This window comes from Macaca nemestrina, chromosome 3, assembly GCF_043159975.1.
Source record: "Macaca nemestrina isolate mMacNem1 chromosome 3, mMacNem.hap1, whole genome shotgun sequence".
Classification (NCBI taxonomy): domain Eukaryota; kingdom Metazoa; phylum Chordata; class Mammalia; order Primates; family Cercopithecidae; genus Macaca; species Macaca nemestrina.
This window is the reverse complement of record NC_092127.1, coordinates 38,708,760-38,733,257: the sequence shown is the minus strand read 5'-3', so window position 1 is coordinate 38,733,257 and position 24,498 is coordinate 38,708,760. Positions and strand designations below refer to the sequence as shown.

Here is a 24,498-nt window from a genome sequence, read left to right as displayed (position 1 = left end):
ATGGGGAAACCCCATCTCTACCAAAAATACAACAATTAGCCAGGTGTGGTGGCAGGCACCTGTAATCCCAGCTACTTGGGAGGCTGAGGCAGGAGAATCGCTTGAGCCTGGGAGGCGGAGGTTGCAGTGAGCGGAAATCAAGCCACTGCACTCCAGCCTAGGCAAGACTCTGTCTCAAAAAAAAATTTTTTTTCGTAGTAATATTTGTCTCTACTGGGATTTTAAATCTCTGCAGGTAAAGACAGTAAAATGTTTTTCTTGCAGGTAAAGAAAATTATGAGCTCGATACTATATAAAAGAAAAAGAGTAAGTTTAATCTGATTTACAGTTAAGTGTGAATATAGAATGTCATGGAAACAAATACAAATTTTCATCATATCCCACCCAAAGAACTTCACACAAATATGAGTCCAAGATATTTCCTAATTATTAGGTACTGGAAATCAAATCTGCTGTTTTAGGACCCAATTTGAATTCTAAAATGTTTTCACCAAATACAACAATAAGGGTTGGGTAGACAAAATTTCAGCTCACTCTGGTTTTCCCTTGTCCCTTCTCTAAGACCATAATTGTAAAAATCTATGTCCATGTCCCAGGAAGCACAGAACATTTTGTCTCATATTAGAAACTTCTCATTTCAGAAAATTAGATTAAATTTGGTATTCTCTTCAATTGCCTTCCCTCTTTCTTGCTTCTTTTAAAGAACCATACCTTAATGTTTTCTTAAGGTCCAACTCAAGAAATATCCCTCTGAGAATGATTTTGACCTTTCCAGCCTATAGTAAACTAGAATGATACATATCATATTACCAATACAATATAGTCATTTAATACTCTGAACTGAAAATATTACCTTTGAAGTTTTTGTTCTCCTTCTACTTACTATATTCTGGGTCTTTCACTATTTCTTAGAATGCACAGAAGCCCTAGCAGTTTCAGTAATATTATCAATAAACTCACAATCATATAAGATTTCCATTTCTACTATTATAAGTAATCCTTACAAGAACTCTGTGAGTCATACAGATTAGTCAATTATCACATCTAGCTGATAAAGGAACAAAAAAAAACAAATGTGTCCATTCACAGACAAGACTACAAATCAGACTATCTGACTGATAGTCTCATGTTTCCTTACACCTTCACTAATAATCTAATATTTAAGTTAGATTTTGTTTCTTTAGTGAGCTAAGAAAAGTATCTGAAAAATTTGTGAACTTTACTGTCTATACAAAAATTAGTCAAATATGTTACAGAAAATAAATTATACGTATCATCTTTATATTTATTTAAATCTCCAAATATACTACAAAATAGTCAAAATCTCCTCCGTTTATTGTACCCTTCTTAAGAGTTAGAAATGTTCACAGAAAAATGATATGTCTACAAAACTGTTAAGAAAAAAGGTTCCATGATCAAATAAGTCTAATAAATAATGAATTAAACAATGGTAAAGAGATGTTTATATGATAGAATTACCAGAGCTTTAATATGCAACTGTGCAGTAGATATCTTGAAAGGAAGATATATAACCAATGCATGAAATTCCCAAAAGTTATTTCACAATCAAACTCTTTTCCTTTTTATTTGATTTAGAGATAGGGTCTCACTATGTTGGCCAGGCTGGACTTGAACTTCTGTGCTCAAGCAATCCTCCTGCCTCAGCCTCCCAGGTTTCTATTTGAACAAGAGATTTTTTTCTTAAATAGCATTCTTCAACAGCTTTTTTGAGAAACATTTGATGATGCAATGTATTTATGTTCTTGAAGCTTATTATTGTAAGCTTCACCCAGACCCCTAAATCCATAAAAATAAAAGTGCTTAAAGTATTAGATAGGCAGCTGGATGAATAAGTATCACAGAATTAACTATGTTTTAAGCAAACATTTAGTAGGCCCTTCGGAAGGTTTTCAGGTAAGTAGTTTAACGCAATCTGTTTGTTTTTTCACAGATTTCCTTTTATGACTTACTGAAGTTAATAAGTAAACAAAAAAGACATCTTCAATTTACTTTAGGAAAAAAGAAAATATGAGCAAATAAAATCACACCAACCCCTCATCCCTTTCTGAACCAGTCAGTTCAAAAGTCAAAAAAGACAGATATCCTCCCACCTTAAATCATGGCTGGTCTGTGAGCCCGCAGAAGCAGTGTGTGACTTATGAAGTTAGGTCATTAGAGCTTCATGGCTCCCTTTACATCATTCATTCTGAGGAAAATCACTCACCACAAATGAAGATATTCAAGCAGCTCAGTGAGAGGCTCACTTAGAGAAGAACAGTCCTCCAGCCACCAGCCAGCAGCAACTTGCCAGTCATGTAAGTAACCCTGGAATCAAGTCCTCTAGCCCCAGTTAAGTCTTTAGATTACTACAACTCCAGCCAACATTTTGAATGCAACCTCGTAACAGACACTGAGCCAAAACTATCTAGCCAACCTACTCCCAAATTCCTGACCCAGAAAAACTGAGCTGATAAATGTTTATCATTGTTTTACACTGTAATATTTTGGGGTAATTTGTAACACAGCAACACATAACTAGTACACTTACAAATCAGTTAGTAACTGGGGAAAACTTTATTATGCTATTTATTCCTGTATCATAAAATTTTTAATTCAAATATTCTAATAATAAAAATGCACAGAATAAGTGACTGCTGTAAGCTACATCAGCACTTTACATAAGCACTTTACATGGATTATCATATTTAGTTACCTCTTGTAAACATGAAACATAAGTAACTTCTGAACATGGGTTTCAACACTACATAATACTTGTATTTAATTATTTGTGACAGTTACTACAGACTGGCTTACTCAACACCAATTCCTCAAAGTCTATCAGACAAAACTGAAAAGAAAGTATCAATGAAAAAAAAAAGTTCATATGGCAAGAAGACAGTTTTGGTAATGAGAAAAATGAAACAAAAAGATATAGCTAGGCTTTAAAATCATACTCTATACCTATGTATTAAGAAGAGAAAAAGCAATGAAAAAAATTCCATGTAAGAGTGGATAACAGTTTGTACTTTGGCATGAAATTATACTCTATAAATCTGAATAATGGTGATATGGTTTGTCTGCGTCTCCACCCAAATCTCATCTTGAATTGTAGCTCCCATAATCCTCTCGTGTCATGGGAAGGACCCAGTGGGGGGTAACTGAATCAAAGGGGTAGGGGTTCTCTCTTTTTTTTTTTTTGAGACGGAGTCTCGCTCTGCCGCCCAGGCTGGAGGGCAGTGGCCGGATCTCAGCTCACTGCAAGCTCCGCCTCCCGGGTTCACGCCATTCTCCGGCCTCAGCCTCCTGAGTAGCTGGGACTACAGGCACCCGCCACCACGCCCGGCTAGTTTTTTTTGTATTTTTAGTAGAGACGGGGTTTCACTGTGTTAGCCAGGATGGTCTCGATCTCCTGACCTCGTGATCCGCCCGTCTCGGCCTCCCAAAGTGCTGGGATTACAGGCTTGAGCCACCGCGCCCGGCCAAGGGTAGAGGTTCTCATGATAGAGAGTAAGTTTCATGAGATCTGATGGTTTTATAAAGGGCAGTTCCCCTGCACACGCTCTCTTGCCTGCCTCATATAAGACGTGCCTTTGTTCTTCCTTCGCCTTCCACCATGACTGTGGGGCCTCCCCTGCTATGTGGAACTGTGAGTCCATCAAACCTCGTTTTCTTTATAAATTACCCAGTCTCAGGTATTTCTTCATAGCAGTATGAAAATGGACTAATACAACTGAAAAGTTATTTTTTTCCATCTCAAATATCCAAGTCACTCTGAAATGTGGTTAGAGTTAGAGTTCAAATGTGGTTAGTAGTTAAGAGTTCAAGGACAAAAGGGCAGAATCAAATAATTCGAGTACCTATACAAATCACTTCTATAAAATTACATACAGAAAATAAAATAAAAAGATATCTATTGCAGCACTGTTTGTGAAACTGAAACATTAGATATAGCCTAAATATCCAGCAATAGAGAGACATTTATAACCCAGAGATGGCCATGTAATGGAATATAATACAGCGTTTAAAAAGAATATAAATCAATATGTGCAGGCATGCCACGATATTCAAGACACAATACTAAATTTTTTTAAAGGTGCGGGACAGTATTTTCAGTATGACCACATTTCCTTAAAAGAGACAATTATATTTCAATCAGAGATAAGTGAAACCACAGTTTCAGCCTAGGTAGTGGCCAAAATATATTACTTGGTTTCAGCTAAGTGCCCACTTATGCATTGCTTCTGATATTCCTTAAGTGTAGGTGATAAATAATTGTATTATCAAGTATATTAACATCGTATATAATCAGTATGACAATGTCAGTAATATAAATTAGGCAAGTCATTTGGATTTAATATCTGAATATTCACTTTCAAATACAGACAAATTTTTGAGGAAAAATCTCCTTATGTGCTTTATATGGTAAAAGTGGGGAATTAAGGCATATCTCTTTAAATTTTTTTTTAAATAGAGTCTCACTCTGTTGCCCAGGCTGGAGCGCAGTGGCACAATCTTGGCTCACTGCAACCTCCGCCTCCCAGGTTGAAGCGATTCCCCTGCCTCAGCTTCCTGAGTAGCTGGGACTACAGGCGTACGCCACCAGGTCTGGCTAATTTTTGTATTTTTAGTAGAGACGGGGTTTCACCATGTTAGCCAGGATGGTCTCGAACTCCTGACCTTGTGATCCACCCGCCTCAGCCTCCCTAACTGCTGGGATTACAGGCGTGAGCCGCCACGCGCAGCTGGCATATTTCTTACTGTAAGAATAAAATGCTACAATATTTACTTATTACAAAATAAATAGTATTATGAAAGCTACTAATTTTATCTTACAAAAGTAACTGTGCCTTCCTCAATAATTGGTAGAAATAAACAGAAAATCGGAAAGGATTAAAAGAACTCAGTAACACTATCAACAAAGAGGAACTGCTTGACATTTATATAAGACTCCACCCAATTAGAGAAGAATAAATATTGTTTACAAGTGCCCATGGACTAGAGATTATGTTCTGGGACATAATACAAGCTCAACAAATTTAAAGGTATTGAAAGCATATGGAGTGGGTTCTCTGACCACAATAAAATCAAGGTAGAAATCAATAACAGAAAGATAAAGATCACAGAAAAATGTCCAAACACTTGGAAACTATTACACTCCTAAATAGTTTATGGGTTAAAAGAGGAAGTCTCAAATAAAATTTTTAAATACCATGAACTGAATAAAAATATTATATATCAAAATTTGTGGGCCATACCTGAGAGGGTAATTTGTAGCACTAAAACTAGAAGTCTCAAATCAATAATCTAAGTTTCCATTTTAAAGAACTTAGTAGAAAAGCAAAATAAGCCCAAAACAAGCAGAAAGAAGGAAATAAAGACAAAAGCAGAAGTCAGTTAAGTAGAAAGTAGGAAAACAATAATCAATAAAGAGCTAGTTCTTTGAAAAGATCAATAAAATTGACAAAACGTGGCAAGACTTACAAAGAAGCAAGAAATAAGACACAAATTACTGGTACCAGGGAGAAAATACTATCACTACAGGCCTTAGAGGCAGCACACACACACACAAAAAAAAATATGGAATACTGCAAACAACTCTAAACACATAATATGACAACTTAGAGAAAATGGACCAATTCCTCAAAAACTGGAAGCTACCACTACTTGCACAATATGAAATAATTTGAATAATCCTATAATTATTAAGGAAATTAAGTTCATAATTTTAAAATTCAAAAAATAAAACTCAAAGTTAACATGGTTTCTCTGGAGAATTCTTCTAAATGTTTAAAAAAGAATTAATGCCAATTTTAAACTTCTCTCAATCCATTTTACGAAGTTACTATTATACTAAAACCAGACAAAGAGAGTACCAAAAAAAAAACCCTATACACCAATATCCCTCATGAATATAAACACCAAAACTCTTAACAAAAAATTAGCAAGTAGAATTCAGCAATAAATAAGACTCTTACACCATGGCCAAGTAGATTTTATTCCAGGAATGCAACACTGTTTTATTATTTAAAAATCAATTAATGTAATCCACCATATTAATAGGATAAGGTAAGACAATCACACGATCATATCAACTGATGCAGAAAAAGTATTTGACAAAAATTCAATAACACCATTGGGATAAAAACTCAGAAAAATGGGAAAAAAAAAAACTTCCTCAAATTGATAAACAGTATTTACAAAAAATCTACGACTAACATTATACTTAATGATAAAAGACCAAGTATTTTCTCCCGTAAAGATCAGGAACATGGCTAAGACGTGCACTCTCACTACTTTTATTCAAATTAGTGCTGAAAGTTCCAGCCAGCGCAATTCAGCAAGAAGAAATAAAAGGTATACAGGTGAGAAAGGAAGAAATTAAGCTGTCCCTATTGGCAGATAATATGATTACCTACATAGAAAATCCAAAGGCATTTCCAAAAACAGAAACTTCCTAGAAATAGTGAGTTCAGCAAGGTAATGGGTTACCAGATAAATATTAAAAAATCAATTATATTTCTATATACTACCAAGGAACATGTGAACAATGACATTTAAATCTATAATTGCTCAAAGTACTTAGATGTAAATCTAACAAAATATATACAAGACTTGAATGCTGAAAACAATAATATGATGAAAGAAATCAAAGAAGATCTAAATAAATGGAGCGACACTGCATTCATAGTACAGCTGTCAATTCCTCCCAAATTGACATACAGATCTAACATAAGTCCCATCAAAATCCCAGCAAGATTTTTGCAGATAAAGAAAAGATTATTGTAAGATTTATATGGAAAAGCAAAGGAACTAGAATAACAAAAACAATCTTGAAAGAGAAAGATAAAGTATGAAGAATCCATCTACCCAATTTCAAAACTTATTATGTAGCTACAGCAATCAACACTGTGAGGAACTGGTGGAGGGGCAGACACATAAATCAATGAGACAGAATAAAGAACCCAGAACTAGACCCACACAAATATGCTGAACAGTTTCAACAAAGGTACAAAAAGCAATTCAATGGAGGAAGAAGAGTCTTTACAACAAATGGCACTGGAACAATTACAAATGAACTTTACCTAAGTATCACACCTTACACAAAAACTAACTCAATATTGATCACAGATTTAAATGTAAAATATAAAACTGTTTTAAAAACATAGGAGAAAATCTTTAGAATTTAGGGTTAAGCAAGAAGTTTTTAGACTTGACACAAAAGCAAGATCCATACAGGGAAAATTGATAAATTAGGCTTTATCAAAATTAAAAATTCTGCTCACCAAAAAACCTTTTCAGGAGGATGAAAGGGCAAGCTACAAACTAGGAGAAAATATCTGCAAACCAAATATCTGACAAAGGAATAATACCTAAAAAATATAAAGTCTCTCAAAAGTAAGAGTAAAAAAACATCCAATTAGAAAATGTGCAGAAGAACATTTCACGAAAGAAGATATAGAGAAGACAAATAAACACATGAAACAAACAAAAAAAAAAGTCTAACATCATTAGGCATTAGAGAAATGCAAATTAAAACCACAGTGGATAGCACTATACATCAATCAGAATGACTGAAAAAATAATGACAACACCAAATGCTGGAGAGGATGTGGAGAAACTGGATAATTCATATGTTGTTGGTGGGAATGTAAAATGACACAGCCACTGTGAAAAAGTTTGGTAATTTCTATTAAAAAGAAAAAAAAAAAAACCCTAAATATGCACCTACTATTCAATCTAGCAAGTACACTCCTGGCATTTTTCCCAAAGAAATAAAAACTTATGTTCACACAAAAACTTGTATATAAATATTTATGGTAGTTTTGTTGGTAATAGCCAAAAAGTGGAAATCACACGAATGTCCTTCAACAGTTAAATGGTTAAACAAATTGTAGTATATCCATATCATAAAATACTATTCAACAATAAAAAGGAACAAACTATTGACGCACAAAACAATCTAGAAGAATCTCCAGAAAACCAATTGGTTTTTTTCTCAAGTTCGTACAGTCCTCTGGAGATTCTTCAACTGACAAAAATACAGAAATTGAGAACAGATTAATGGTTGCCAGGGGTTAAGATGGGGTAGAGGAAAGTGGGTATAGCTGTAAGAGGATAATGGGAGGAAACTTTCTGTACCTTGATTACACCAGTATCAATATTGTTCTGGTTTTGCAAGATTTTCCCATTGGGGGAAACTGGATAAAGAGTACAAAGATTTCTCTGCATTGTTTCTTCAACTGCATGTGAATCAGCAATTATCTCAAAATAGAAGACTAGTTTTAAAAAAATAAGTAATTCTATGTGAGATAAAATTGTCATAGGATTAATTGTTCCACCAATTATTTCCCATTGAAAAGAAAACATGTTAACCTAAATGAATCTTCAACTGGTAGAAAAATGAGAGCCAAATTAAAAGGCAAGGAAACTCTCGTAAGTTCAAATTCTGAAGCCACCTACAGACATATATAATCACAGCTTCTTTACTTATCCCTCCCTCCCTACTCCAGCCAAAAAAAATAGTATATTTAATTACTTGCCCTACACCTTAAAAAATATTTGCCATATACTATACAAAAAAGATGAAGCATATATTGATATCACACAGAGTTTAACTATATATCCTACTGACTCACATCTAATACTTGCATTATAGAATAAATATGCAAATTTGAACCTTCAAACAGGAAATGAAATTTCCTAAATCCATTATATAACTTCAGATTCATGTGTGCACTGAAGGCTAATAAATCATCTAAACCTTCATACAGAGAACCTTTTTAAATTTGCATTTATCTACAGTAAATACTGTCATGTTCTTTAATAGCTTGCTGGTTCAATCTAGCAAACTAGTGATTTATAGTAGTGACATATTTCAAAAATCAGAAATCTCTCACTATGTGACAACCAGTCAAAGTCCACTGAACTTACATTACTTGAACTCAAACATCATAGGATATGAAAGAGATAGCAAAATGTCATGCATTCCATATTCAAATCAATTTAAGTTTATGTGTTTATAACTGTTTAAAACTATAGCATCACATACATTACTTATTATTTTAGTACCCCAAATATTTTATGTCATGATTCCTTTAATGTGTCCAAACTACTTGTATTTTAAAATACATTGTTAAATGTGATAGTTCATAATTTGAAGACTCTACAAATCTTACTTTGAAGAACACCAAAATTTAGGGTACATGAAAGAAAGATCTATAAATTAGTTTGTCTCCACCAAAAAGAAAAATGTACTTTTAGATCTTCACAATAATTTCATACCAATATCCTTATGTGAAAACGGAGATTATATTAACAATAGGGAAATAAACTGGAAATTACCAAAATGTCCAGTATAATAGACACTGTTGTTTTTGTCTGTATTGTATTTACTCTTTCTTCCATCCTCTTCTATTTATGGAATTCTGACAAGAAAGTCTCAGTACCTCACACCCAGTCACAGAGAGGTCGCTTAAGTCAGGCCTGGCTAAATATATAGTTCCCCATTCTCCTGGACACAGTGATTAATACAAGAATGAGAATGTGAGTTAAGTCAGGTCATTCAAAATCATTACCAAGATTGTTTTTTAATTTATAAAGTGAAAAAGAAGGGCTCTTGGTCTTTGGGTCAAAAGTAGGAGAAATATGTAAACTGAAGCCTTCCAGCAGACATCTTCCCTGCCATGTGGACACAGGAGGCCTACCTGCACCATGAACGGAAGAATATTCTGGTGACATCAACTCCCTGTTTCCAGAGTTTCCTTGGTACTTGCAGCTTCATTCAATGATCTACTTCAGTCCTATGAACCAATCATTTCCTTTTATACTTAAGCTACTTTGATGTAAGATTCTATCTCTTACAATGAGAAAATCCCAGATTAATTCCAAAAAAAAGAAGGAACTAGCTGAATTATGGCACATACGTATAGTTGTATATAACACAGCAATTTTTTAAATGAAGTTTTTCATTTTTATTCATAGTTCTCCACTGACAGTCTACGTTAGACCCAACATCGTCTTTTTACAAAAAAAAAAAAAAAAAAAATTCTTTCTGACGCCCCTATACTAACCTGAAATAAAAGCAACACATTCCATTTTATCAATTCTTTTAAAAAGATCAGAGATCAGAATATGCCTTATAATCAATGGCATCTAAAATTACAATTGCAGGGTTTTTGTCTTAATGCATAAAAATGATTACAAATCTTACAACTTGGCATCTTAGACTTGAGGAAACACAATAGATAATAAGACCTACCTGTAAACAACAACAAAAATCTACAAAGTACTCTAACCATAATAAAAGAAAAATAATTAAAATATTTTTCAGTATTTTTTCCATATACAAATCCTTGTAAATAACCAAATAATAAAGTAGTTAGATCCTGGTAACTATATACAGAATCTATATTAATGTATGTTACAGAAACAAGGCACAGTGATTCAGGTGTGTATTACATACTCAAACACTATTATATTCCAATTAGACATGATTTTTAATTCTTCACAAAGTTCCAAATAAAACTAAGTATGATTTTTCCTTCTTTAAAGCTTACTTATATTTCTAAAAAAAACTCAGCATATGTCAAAAGTATTCAAAAAGTTTATGCTGATATGGAAAATGAAATTAAAGTCTAATAAGTTCAGAAGAACAGAGGATATAACACCTTGCTGTTTGCAAATGGATCTTCCATTGCAAGATCTTTAGCAGCCTTAGTCCAGAACACTAACTGTCCACTACCAACTCCAAATCATTCTAAAAGCCAAAAATACTCACCAAATTTCCTAAACACCATACTGGTCTCACTGAGAACTACTCATGAATACGATTGGACAAGGAAAGATGTTTAAGACACATGATTAAAGGGAAAAAAAAACAGATATGTATAAAATAACCTGTTGTGTGTGTGTGTGTATACATATATATATATAAACTAAGGAAACTGACTCGAAAACAAATACAAAATACAAACAGACCTACAATAAGAGATTAAATAAGTAATAAAAAATCAACTCCCCCCACCAAAAAAAAAAAAAAAACCTTAGGCCCAGGTGGCTTCACTGGTGAATTCTACCTAACATTTAAAGATAAATTAATATAATTCTTGACAAACTCTTCCAAAAAACTGAGAAGGAGAAAACAAGTCCCAACTAAATCCATGAGGCCAGTACTAACCTTATGCCAAAATCAGACAAAAGCATCACAAAAAAGAAAACTATAGACCAATATATCTTATAAATATGCATACAAAAATCCTCAACAAAATACTAGCAAACCGAATCCAGGAACATATAAAAACAGTTATACACTATGCCTAATTGAGATGTACTCCAGGAATGCAAGTTCGGTTTAACATTCAAAAATTAATAAATGTGATGCACTGTAAAATGAAAAACCACATGATCATCTCAATAGACAAAAAAAGCATCTGACAAAATCTAATACCTTTCATTATTAAAACACTTAACAGACTAAGAATAGAAAGAAACTTCTTCAACCTGACAAAGGGCATCTATAAAAATCCCACAGTTAACATCATACTTAATGGAAGTATCACTATGAACCAATTAGGTATTTTATCTTAAAATATATATACACACACATATACACATACACACTCATACATAAATATGTAATATGTGTGTGTGTGTATGTGTAGTTTTATCCACTGGAAAGGGGTATGAACAATGACCAACACAGTAACAATGAACATGCCTATTGCCCAGATTGTGATCTTGAAATACCATTTCTCACTAAAAATCAGGGCTTCTTGAAGGAGTAGCCTGTATTAGTTTGTTTTCACACTGCTAATAAAGACATAACTGAGACTGGGTAATTTATAAAGGAAAGAGGTTTAACTGACTCACAGTTCCACATAACTGGGGAGGCCTCACAATCATGGCTGAAGGTGAAGGTGGAGCAAAGACATGTCTTTGCAGGCAAGGGAGCGTGTGCAGGTGAACTCCCCCTTATAAAACCACCAAATCTCATGAGACTTATTCACTATCACGAGAACAGCATGGAAACTCCCATGATTCAATTAACCTCCCACTGGGTCCCTCCCACAACATGTGGGAATTATGGGAGCTAGAATTCAAGATGAGATTTTGGGGGGGACACAGCCAAACCATATTATTCTGCCCCTGGCCCCTCCCAAATCTCATATCCTCACATTTCAAACCCAATCAGGCCTTCCCAACAGCATTAACTCCAAAGTCCACAGTCCAAAGTCTCATCCGAGACAAAGCAAGTCCCTTCTGCCTATGAATCTGTAAAATCAAAAGCAAGTTAGTTACTGCCTAGATACAATGAGGGTACAGGCTCTGGGTAAATACACCTGTTCCAAATGGGAGAAATTGGCCAAAACAAAGGGGCTACAGGCCCCATGCAAGTCCAAAAGCCCGTGGGACAGTCAAATCTTAAAGCTCCAAAATGATCTCCTTTGACTTCATGTCTCACATCAAGGTCACACTGATGCAAGAGGTGGTTTCCCATGGTCTTGGGCAGCTCTGCCCCTGTGGCTTTGCAGGGTACAGACCCACTCCTAGCTGCTTTCTTGGGCTAGCATTGAGCATCTGCAGCTTTTCTCGGCACACAGTGCAAGCTGTCAGTGGATCTACCATTCTGGGGTCTGGAAGATTGTGGCCCTCTTCTCACAGCTCCACTAGGCAGTGCCCCAGTGGAAACTCTGTGTGGGGGCTTGTACCCCACATTTCCCTTCCACAGTGCCTTAGCAGAGGTTCTCCATGAGGGCTCCACCCCTGCAGCATACCTCTACTTGGACATCCAGGTATTTCCATACATCCTCTGCAATCTAACTGGAGGTTCCCAAACCTCAATTCTTGACTTCTGTGCACCCACAGGCCCAATACCACATGTAAGCCATCAAAGCTTAGCGCTTTCACCCTCTGAGGCAATGGTGTGAGTTGTACATTGCCCCCTTTTAGCCACAGCTGGGACGCAGAGTACCATGTCCCCAGACTGCACAAAGCTGCAAGGCCCTGAGTCCGGCCCACAAAACCATTTTTTCCTCCCAGGCCTCCAGGTCTGTGATGGGAGGGGCTGCTATGAAGACCTCTGACACGCCCTGGAGCCATTTCCCCATTGTCTTGGCAATTAACATTTGGTTCCTCATTACTTATGCAAATTTCTGCAGCTGGCTTGAATTTCTCCTCAGAAAATGAGTTTTTCTTTTCTATTGCGTCATTAGGATGCAAATTTTCCAAACTTTTACACTCTGCTTCCTCTTGAATGCTTTACCACTTAGAAATTTCTTCCACCAGATACCCTAGATAACCTCTCTAAGTTCAAAGTTCCACAGACCTCTAGAACAGGGGCAAACTGCCACAGTCTCTTTGCATGGCAAGAATGATCTTTACTCCAGTTCCCACCAAGTTCCTCATCTCCATCTGAGATCATCTCAGCCTGGACTTTATCATCCATATCACTATCAGCATCTTGGTCAAAACCGTTCAACAAGTCTTTAGGAAGTTTCAAACTTTCCCACATTTCCCTACCTTCTTCTGAGCCCTCCAAACTGTTCCAACCTCTTCCTGTTACCCACTTCCAAAGTAGCTTCCACATTTTCAGGTATCTTTACAGCAGCACCCCACCCTACCATTACCAATTTACTGTCCTAGTCTGTTCTCACGCTACTAATAAAGACATACCTGAGACTGGGTAATTTACAAAGGCAAGAGAATTAATGGACTCACAGTTCTACATGCCTGGAGAGGCCTCACAATCATGGCTGAAGGCAAAGGAGGAGCAAAGGCACATCTTACATGGCAGCAGGCAAGAGTGTGTGCAGGGGAACTCCCCTTTATAAAACCATCAGATCTTGTGAGACTTACTCACTATTATGAGAACAGAAGGGGAAACACTCGCCCCCATGATTCAATTACCTCCCACTGGGTCCCTCCCACAACATGTGGGAATTATGGGAGCTACAATTCAAGAGAGATTTTGGTGGGGACACAGCCAAACCATATCATAGCTGGTTCAAAGTCTGGAACTGGAAATGAAAATATGAGCCTGAAATATCTTGCCATAAAAAATAGCAGGAACATGCAAGTCTAGTAGGGTTGTATCAAAAGGACTCAGGAGTCAACCTGAAGAAGTGCCTACTGGCCAAAAATAAAAGTTTGGGGTTCAATAAAGAAAGTAATAATAATTGCAATGAAATACATTTAAATCCATTAATTCATAATATTTCAAAAAGACAATAAAAACTAATTGGTCTCCTATGGAGGATGATAAGAAGAGAAATGACTGTTACTTACAAAACTAATGAATAAAAGGAATGAACCTGTTCCAATTACATATTTATATAATTTTATATAATATATAACATATAAATCTAATATACTCAAATAATTATATATAAAGAACATATAAAAAGTATATAAATATATAAAAGAATATAAATACACAAAGAATATATAAAAATCTATATAAAGTATACATAAATATATATATAAAGCGTGTGTGTGTATGTACATATACATACTTTTTTTTTTAAGAAACAGGGTCTTCCCATGTTGCCCAGGCTGGCCTTGAACTGCTGGGTTCAAGGAATCCTCCTGCTCCAGCTTCCCAACTAGTTGGGGCTACAGGTGTGTACCATCATGCCTGATTTGCCTATGTATTAACTGTGCCACTGGATAACTAAATACAACTGGATAATTAAATACATATTTTCATAGAACTACTCCATTTAATACATGAAAAAATAAATCATATCACAATTATTCAGACTCCAGTGATTTAACGGATCTAGATGTTGAGAATCAACAGCTGATAACATCATAAAAAGAAACAACCTGACATAAGAGCCTCCGGATGAAAGAACACAGCACCACCTAGAGTCTAGCCAAAGGTATGGAAGCCAAATCTTCTGGAATCAACTTCCAATTTACAGGAAATACAGAGGACACAAGAAACATGTTAAACTACATCATGAATATGCACTCAACAAAATTCAGACTATGGGAAACGCTAAATGTCAAAAAGTCCAGGTTCTTTAAAAGGTCCAGGTTCTTTAACAGATAGAATGATCTGAGACTTAAAAAACATGTTTTTTAAAAATAAGAAAAACTAAATTATAGATAAGGGATGTACTCTTAGATTACATAATTATAAAGAAATAAAAGAAAGTGATTACTGTAAAAGTTAAGATAGAGGTTCCATTTGAGGGAGAGAGGCAGTTGTAATTAGAGGGATTCTAGGATGACTGGCAAAATTCTATTTCTTGACCTACATGGTGGTTTAACGGTTATTTGCCCTTTAGTTTTATATTTGTTTTGGTTTGGTTTTCAATAGTTACAGTTTTACAATAAAATTTTTATGAGAAAGTTCTGCCAAATGGTTAATTTCATGTTTTAAAGTATCTATATTCAGGCAATGTAATTCCATTATAAAATTGGTAGTTTCAGTTTTTGTAAACTTGCAACTTGCAGCCTGTATTAAATATATATAACACATATTTCTTTCAGTGACTCCTAAGAAGCTTCTGATGCATAACTAACCTCCATATGTAAGTCACCTCAAAACAATAACAGTGCTCTCAAGCTGCCTTAGGGAACATGGCGCCACCTCTCTGCTGAGTTATGTAGAGCCACTTTGGCCGCCCACTGCATCCTGATGGTGATGGAGGAGACAGGCTTTGATTGCCAATCACACCCCTCTACCCTTACCCCATGTTGGCTGTGGCAGTAGATGAGATTCAGCTGTAGGTGGCCTCAGCTCACCAACCACTGCCTTGGTTTTGAGGGTTAAACCCAGGCTCAAACAGGTGGGGAAGGGGAATAAACAGCCACATTCACAAATGCATTCTTGAATCACTGAATCTACCTGAAATAATTAAATAAAAGAGAATGTCCTTAAAAAGAACTCATATTTGTAGGCCTAATCTTCACCAAAGAGATCTTAAAATGCTATCACCTTATGCATAAGAGCTAAAGAGAAATACTGCAAGGCATCCATGATATCCCAAGAAAACTTGGAGCTAAGACAGAAGAAACAGAGATTAGCCAAAAAAAAAAACACAAGGTCTAGAAAAATCAACATTGATATATTTCAAAAGATTTAACAGCTGCAGAAAATGAATTTCAAAAACAAAAAATACTATTTTTAAAAATACCAGTCTTATTATTTTTATTAGAAAGGTTAGGAGGATAGAAGAGAAGTAGACAAGCTGACTCTAAATTTCTCTAGGAAAATTAAGCAAACAGGAATAGCCAGGAAGCTGTGAAAAAGAAGTGCAACAATGGGAAGCTAGCTCTATCAGAGATTAAAACATAATATAAAATTAAACAATTTTTTTAAAAAGAGCGGCAGCAGATGAATGTCTGCTAGATGAAGAAGAGAACAGAAAGTCCATGCATAGTGCCCAATACAACAGGAAGTTATCATACCATAATAATAGCAATTTTTAGAGCACTTACTTGTGCCAGGCACTAAGAATCTTATATATATTAAATGTCTGACTACTCCATGAGATAGGTACAATTATTGTATTTTTATTAGAGGAAACTGAAGCATAGACATATGAAGTAACTTGCCCAAGATCTCAAAGGCAAGAAGTGGTGCTGTTAGAATTTCAACTTAGGTAACCCAGCTACAAAGTCCACACTCCTAACCTGTATGCACTATGGTTTTTCTGTTTTTCATTCAGGTGCGATCTCAAATCATGAAGGAACGATAAACAATTCAATAAGCAGCATTAAATTGGAATTCAATTTTTTTCTACATATGTTCAAATGGACATTTGTAGAAAAACTAAATTGGCCCATATTTCAAATCAGGAAAAATTTCAGGTCAGACACAGTGGCTCACACCTGTAATTCCCACACTTTGGGAGGCTGAGATAGGAGGATTGCTTCAGTTCAGGAGTTTAAAACCGGTCTGGGCAACATGGGGAAACCCCATTTCTACAACAAAATGCAAAATTAGCCGGGCGTGGTGGTGCTCCCCTATGGTCTCAGCTACTCAGGCGGCAGAGGTGGAAAGATCACTTGAGCCCAGGAAGTCCCAGCTACAGTGAGCTGTGATCACACCACTGCAATCCAGGCTGGGTAACAGAGTGAGATGGATAAATACCAGAGTGATAAATACCATCAAAATATTAGAGGAAAGCATAGAATTTTAAGGAAGTTCTATGTAAGAAAAGCCTTTCTATATGTGATTCAAAACCCACTAACTATAAAAGAATAGCATAACAAATTCAAGCTACATAAAAATAAAAAGCTTTTGGCTGGGCACAGTGGCTCATGCCTGTAATCCCAGCACTTTGGGAGTCTGAGGCGGACGGATCACTTGAGGTCAGGAGTTCGAGACCAGACTGACCAACACAGTGAAACCCTGTCTCTACTAAAAATATAAAAATTAGCCACGCATGGTGGCGCGTGCCCATAATCCCAGCTACTTGGGAGGCTGAGGCAGGAGAATTGCTTGAACTCAGGAAGCAGAGGTTGCAGTGAGCCATTATCACACCGCCGCACTCCAGCCTGGGCAACACAGCCAGACTCTGTCTGAAAAAAATAATAAATAAAAACAAAAATACATAAAATAAAATAAAAAGCTTTTTTTTTTTTTTTTTTTTTTTGAGACTGAGTCTCACCCTGTCACCCAGGCTGAAGTGCAGTGGTGCAATCTCTGCTCACTGCAAGCTCCGCCTCCTGGGTTCACACCATTCTCCTGCCTCAGCCTCCCAAGTAGCTGGGACTACAGGTGCCCACCACCACGCCCGGCTAATTTTTTTTTTTGTATTTTCAGTAGAGATGGGGTTTCACCATGTTAGCCAGGATGGTCTCGATCTCCTGACCTCATGATCCGCCTGCCTCAGCCTCCCAAAGTGCTGGGATTACAGGCGTGAGCCCCTGCACCCAGCCAATAAAAAGCTTTTTATTTAAAAAAAAAGAAAACACTAGCCAAGTCAAATCAATCCCTTTAAAATAAGAAGCTTCTAGAAAATAATAAAAACATCAATTAACTCAATATAAAATGGGGCAAAGTAACATGTTATTTAAGAATGAATTTTAAAACGAGCAAAAGATACAAATGGATAATTCAAAGAAAATATGCTCAACCTCAGTCATAAGGGAAACGTAAATTTAAATTCTGATTAATCACTTTTTCACCTATTAGACTGGCAAAAACCACTGTTGCTAATACTGTTGGAGATGCTACTGAGGCACTTTCACAGAGTTCTGGAGGGAGAATAAATTAATATAATCCCTGGGAAGGCAGTTTGGAAATATAAATCAAAATTATAAAGGAATAAAACCTTTGACCCAGCAATTATATCTCTTAAGAATCTATCCTATAGATACAATTACAGAAACAACCCAGTCAACAGAGGTCAAAACAACCATGGTTCATCTATGCAATAGAATGCTTACATAGCTCTTTTAAAAATAGAGAAGCTCTCTATAAAATGCTTTAGAAAGACAACTAAGAAACATTAGCAAAGAAAAGCAAGATTAGAACAAGAGGTACAGCATCCCACCTTCTGTATAACAAACTAGTGAAACATACAAGTATTTATATTAGTTTATAAAAGCCTAAAGAAAAGTTAGAAGGATACATGAGCTGCTAATAATAGTTACTTTTCAGGTTTTCTATCTATCATCTATCTATCATTCATCCATCTACCTATTTGTTTGAGACAGGGTCCTGCTCTGTTGTCGAGGCCTACTTCCGCCTCCCAGAGTGCTGGGGTTACAGGCGTGAGCCACCGCGCCCAGTCGCTAGTTCATTCTTAATTATTCAAATTAAGTAAAAGGCAAATCAGGATTTTTTCTAGATAATTTTATATATTATAAAACCAAGAAGGTAAACAGTGCTAGTTTAAGCATTTGGCTGAGTTAACAGGTTTTCCCAAACAAGAGCACACTGCAGCCTGTATTTCTCAAAACATCTATCACTATTGCATGTTATCCATCAGCATAAACAAATGGAAGTTCAAAAAATAGGGCTGAAACAAGACAGCTTTGGTAAGAATTAATATTTAAATGTCTTCCTCAGTGTCTTGTCATCAGGAATCCCAGGCTCAGGCCCAGAGACAACCTCATGGCCTTGAAATCTAAACAACATAGAAACATAAGCCTTCACTATCTCTTATTACTTATTTGAGATCTACTATTCACTCTGTAAAGTTAAAATATCAAGTAAACGCTGGTTTTTAATAAAAGTCTAATTTAATTTGTTTTAAATAGTAGTTGAAAAACCATTAACACATTAAGGACATTAAAAAAAAATTCCCCCTTGAAAAATAACTCCAATTTAGTTCAGAACTCTAATGATAGCACGTTATTACCACCACCTCAAGCTTCCCAAGACCATTTTAACTATGTAATAACCCCTGAACAAAAATCATCATGGCTCCTCATCACCTACAGAATAAAATTTTAATCACTTGGGCAACAACGCAAAATGTCAAAAAAGTCTCACCTCCCATGTTGTCTGTATACAATCTAGTCCAGACTATTTACTATATCCAGAAGGAGTTTTAATATTCTACTCCCTTGCCTTTGCTCTCCCTCCCTAAAATTCAAAGTTTGGCTCTAGCCCCACTTCTACAAAATGACATTTCCAGATAAAACTAAAAAGACAGTGGTGCTTCCTCAACTCTCTCAATTGTTAAGACATGTCTCGTCCATTGCAAAATATGCTCAGTTCATAGATACTGCTATGAATTTTTAGTCTCCCATCCAAATACAAACATACATCATTTTATCGCACTTCATGTTATTGTTTACAAATTGAAGGTTTGTGGCAGCCCTGCATCCAGTAGGTCCATTGGCACCATTTTTCCAACAGCATGTGCTCGCTTTGTGTTCCTTTGTCACATTTTGGTAATTCTCACAATATTTCCAACTTTTTCATTATTATTGTATTTGTTATGGTGATCTGTGATCAGTGATCTTTGATGTTACTACTGTAACTGTTCTGGGGTATCATAAACCATGTCCATATAAGACAGTGAACTTAATCAATAAATGTGGTATGTGTTCTATAGCTCTACCAACAGACTATTCCCCCATCTCTCTTCCTCTCTTTGGGACACCCTATTACCTGAGACACAACATTGAAATTAGGCCAATTAATAAACCTACAATGGCCTCTTAAGTGTTCAAGTGAAAGGAAGACTTGCACATCTTTTTTCCTTTTTTTTTTTTTTTTTTGAGACAGAGTCTTACTCTGTCGCCCAGGCTGGAGTACAGTGGCACAATTTTTGCTTACTGCAACCTCCACCTCCCAGGTTCAAGCGATTCTCCTGCCTCAGCCTCCGATTACAGGGACCTGCCACCATGTCCGGCTAATTTTTGTATTTTAGTAGGGATGGGGTTTCACCATGTTGGCCAGGCTGGTCTCGAACTCCTGACCTCAAGTGATCCACCCACCTCGGCCTTCCAAAGTGCTCAGATCACAGGCGTAAGCCACTGCGCCCGGCCACACATCTCTCATTTTAAGTAAAAAACTAGAAATGACTAAGTACAGGAAGGCCTACGCCAAAGGTTGAAATTGGTCAAAAGCTATGCCTCTTGTGCCAAAATCCAAGTGTGAATGCAAAGGAAAATTTCTTGAAGGAAATTAAATGTAAGCAAAACAGCTTTATGGCTGATATGGAGGAAGTTTTAGTGGTCTGGATAGATGAAATCAGCCACAACATTCCCTTAGGCCAAAGCCTAATCCAGTGCAAGACCCTAACTCTCTTCAATTTTATGAAGTCTGGGAGAGGCAAGGAAGCTGTAGAAGAAAAGATGGAAGCCAGCAGAGGCTTAAGGAAAGAAACAGTCTCCATAACACAAAATGCAAGATGAAGCAGCAGGTACTAATGGAGAAGCTACAGCAAATTATCCAGAAGATCCACCTGAGATCATTGATAAAGGTGGCTACACAATAGATTTTTAATGTAGACAAAACAGCCTTCTATTGCAAGAAGATGCCTTCTAGGACTTTCCTAGATACAGAGAAGAAATCAATGCCTGGTTTCAAAGCTTCATAGAACAGGCAGACTCCACTGTTAGGGGCTAATGCAGCTGGTGACTAAGTTGAAGGCAATGCTCATCAATCATTCTGAAAATCCTAGGATCCTTCAGAATTATGTTAAATGTACTCTGTCTGTGCTCTATAAATGGAACAACAAAGCCTGGATGACTGCATATCTGTTCACAGCACAGTGTACTGAATATTTTAAGCCAACTGTTGAGACTCACTGCTCAGAAAAAAAGATTTCCTTTCAAAATATTATTGCCCATTTACAATGCACCTGGTCACCTAAGAGCTCTGATGCAGATATACAAGGAGATTCACATTGTTTTCACATCTGTTAACATAACATCCATTTTGCAGCCCACAGTTCAAAATGTAATTTCAACTTTCAAATCGTATTACCTAAGAAATACATTTTGTAAGACTATCATTGCCATAGATAGTGATTCCTCCAATAGAGCTGAGCAAAGTAAACAGAAAACCTTCTGAAAAGAATTCACCGTTGTAGATGCCATGAGGAACATTTGTGATTCATGGGAGGAGAAGTTTGGAAGAAATGGATTCCAGACCCCATGGATGACTTTGAGAGGAAGACTTACATGGAAGAAGTCACAGCACAGCACATGTGGTGGAAATAGCAAGAGAACCAGATTGAGAAGCGGAGTATCCAGGCTGGAGTGCATTGGTGCAATCACAACTCACTATAGCCTTGACCTCCCAGGCTCAGGTGATCCTCCCACCTCAGCCACCCAGGTAGTTGGGACTACAGGTGAATGCCACAACCCCTAGCTAATTTTTTTTTTTTTTTTTTTTTTTTTTTTTGGTAGAGACAAGGTCTCACCATGTTGCCCAGGCTAGTACTGAACTCCTGGGCTCAAGTTATCCATCCACCTCAGCCTCCCAAAGTGTTGAGATTATAGGCGTGAGCCTCTGCACCTAGCCAAAGCAGTTTGAGATAGAAATCTACAACCGGTGAAGATGTCATGAGCATTGTTGAAATAACAAATATTTAGAATATTACATAAATTTAGTTGATAATGCAGTAGCAGAATTTGAGAGGATTGACTCCAATTCTGAAAGAAGTTCTACTGTTCATAAAACACTATTGAACAGTATTTCATGCCACAGAGAAATCTTTCAAGACAAGAAAGTTCAATTAATGGGGCAAAACTTCATTGTGGTCTTATTTTAACAAGTTTTCACAGTCACTCAGCAACCACCACTCTGATCGAGGCAAAACCCTCCACCACCAAAAAGATTAGGACACTCTGAATGCTCAGATGATCATTAGCATTTTTAAGCAATAAAGCATTTTTTAATGAAGGTGTGTGCATTTTTTTTTAGACATAATGGTATTACACACTTAACAGACTAAAGTAGGCTAGGTGCAATGGCTCACACCTGTATCCCAGCACTTAGGGAGGCTGAGGCAGGCAGATCACTTGAGCCCAGGAATTTAAGACCAGCCTGGGCAACATAGGAAGACCCCATGTCTACAATACAGTAAAAACATAGCTGGGCATGGTGGCCTACACCTGTAGTCCCAGCTACTTGGGAGGTTGAAGTGGGCAGATCGCTTAAGCCCAAGAGGTTGAGGCTGCAGTGAGCCATGATCACACTACTGCACTTCAGCTTGGGCAGCAAAGCAAGACCCTGTCTCAAAAAAAAAAAAAAAATTAATATATATGTGTGTGTGTATGTGTGTGTGTGTGTGTGTGTGTGTGTATACACACACAAAAGTATAGTGTAAATATAACTCATATGCATTGGAAAACCAAAAAATACATGTGACTCATATTCACTACTTTATTGCAGTGGTCTCAAACAAAATCTGCAGTATCTCCAAGGTATGCCTGTACTAATCAGGCCTAACTCCACTTAGCTTCAAATATCAGACAAAACTAGGTGAGCTCAGGGTGGTATGACTGTGTCTGGAGTATGAGTTATCTTTGTATGAGTCTTGTTTCATCAGACTGTAAGCTTCTGAGAAGGAAAACTGCATTTGGTGAGCACCTACTATGTGCTGGGCATTATTGTCAAAGATTCTAAGAGCCCTATGAAACTGGTACTGTTATTCTCATTTTAAAGATACAGAAACTAAGTCAGAAAGATTATATACCCTGACCAAGATCATAAGCCCAAGAAGTGACAGATCTAAGAGCCAAACTGAATGTCTACCTGATTCCATGTAAGATACTGCCTCTCAAAAAGAAAAGAAAAATTTGAAACAAAACTATTAGAAAGCTATACAGTATACAGAATATGTCAAAGTGTGCTCACTCATTTCATTTTTGTTGCAACCCTTGGAGGCAATGTATTAGTTATGGTCGCTACTACTTTTCTCCGGCAAGCATAATTTCACATTTCCCTTTCTCTGGCTCCCTTGAGGAACTTTTCCCTTACTTCAAAATAGTCCTGGCAGGGATGTGAATCATGGTGCCCAATTTCATACAGAATGGCACATGACAAAGATAAGGCAATCAGACACATACTGTCAGATATAATGATTGTTTTAGGCATAGGGCCATCATGTAAGCCAGCCCAATCAGAATCCTTCAGGGGTCTAAACATTTTCGTTATGTTATTTTGAATAATTCTGCTCCCAGCCACCTTCTCTTTCCCCAACTCAATATAACAGAGAAATCTGATAAAAGTTCAATAATCGCAAAAGGAATATTTGGCATAAGGGTGACAATCCAGAGATATACTTGGTTCCTCATGTCTTAATGAAATCTATAGTGAAATAAGTCAAAGAATAATGCTTTCAGTACAGAGTACTTAGATCACAAAATACCATTCTCTTTCTAATCATAAGATATATTTAATACTAAATTTTATGTAGCAAATAGCTATAAAGAAATGAAACATTAAGACTTAAACTCTAAATTTTATTTACTGTTTTACAGGGGTTACAAGCTTGGCCCAAAGAGGAAGGGAAAAAGAATTTACATGCTATAAAAAACAGATAAGGAATCTGAAGCTTATATTAAACAAAGAAGGTAAAAATTGAGATGCATTAAATGTATCATCATTGGAAAGTTTACAGCAAATCAATGTGGTATATTAGCCAACATGCAGATTAGGGAGAAAAAATGCATAAATGTATGCCAGCATAATGTCCCTCCATTCCATAACTACTGAGAAAATAATTAGAAATTTACAGCACAATATAGTTATAGAGCCGGGCGCGGTGGCTCAAGCCTGTAATCCCAGCACTTTGGGAGGCCGAGGCGGGCGGATCACGAGGTCAGGAGATCGAGGCCATCCTGGCTAACACGGTGAAACCCCGTCTCTACTAAAAAATGCAAAAAACTAGCCGGGCGAGGTGGCGGCGCCTGTAGTCCCAGCTACTCGGGAGGCTGAGGCAGGAGAATGGCGTAAACCCAGGAGGCGGAGCTTGCAGTGAGCTGAGATCCGGCCACCGCACTCCAGCCTGGGCGACAGAGCCAGACTCCATCTCAAAAAAATTAAAAAATTAAAAAATATATATAGTTATAGAT

The 24,498-nt window shown here is 36.7% G+C and overlaps 1 protein-coding gene across 5 annotated transcripts in view; it reads right to left on the bottom strand.

Moving 5' to 3' along the window:
• Positions 1-24,498, bottom strand: part of LOC105463467 (LPS responsive beige-like anchor protein) — a 770,029-nt gene that overhangs the window by 703,537 nt on the left and 41,994 nt on the right. Inside the window, exon 1 of one of the 5 annotated variants that reach the window (XM_071092576.1) lies at positions 15,529-15,765. The exons of the other annotated variants lie outside the window; for them this stretch is intronic. Coding sequence (XP_070948677.1) covers positions 15,529-15,534 — 6 coding nt within the window. The 5' untranslated portion in view covers positions 15,535-15,765. Of the gene's footprint in view, positions 1-15,528; positions 15,766-24,498 lie in introns of those variants that run through there. 5 annotated transcript variants of the gene reach the window in all.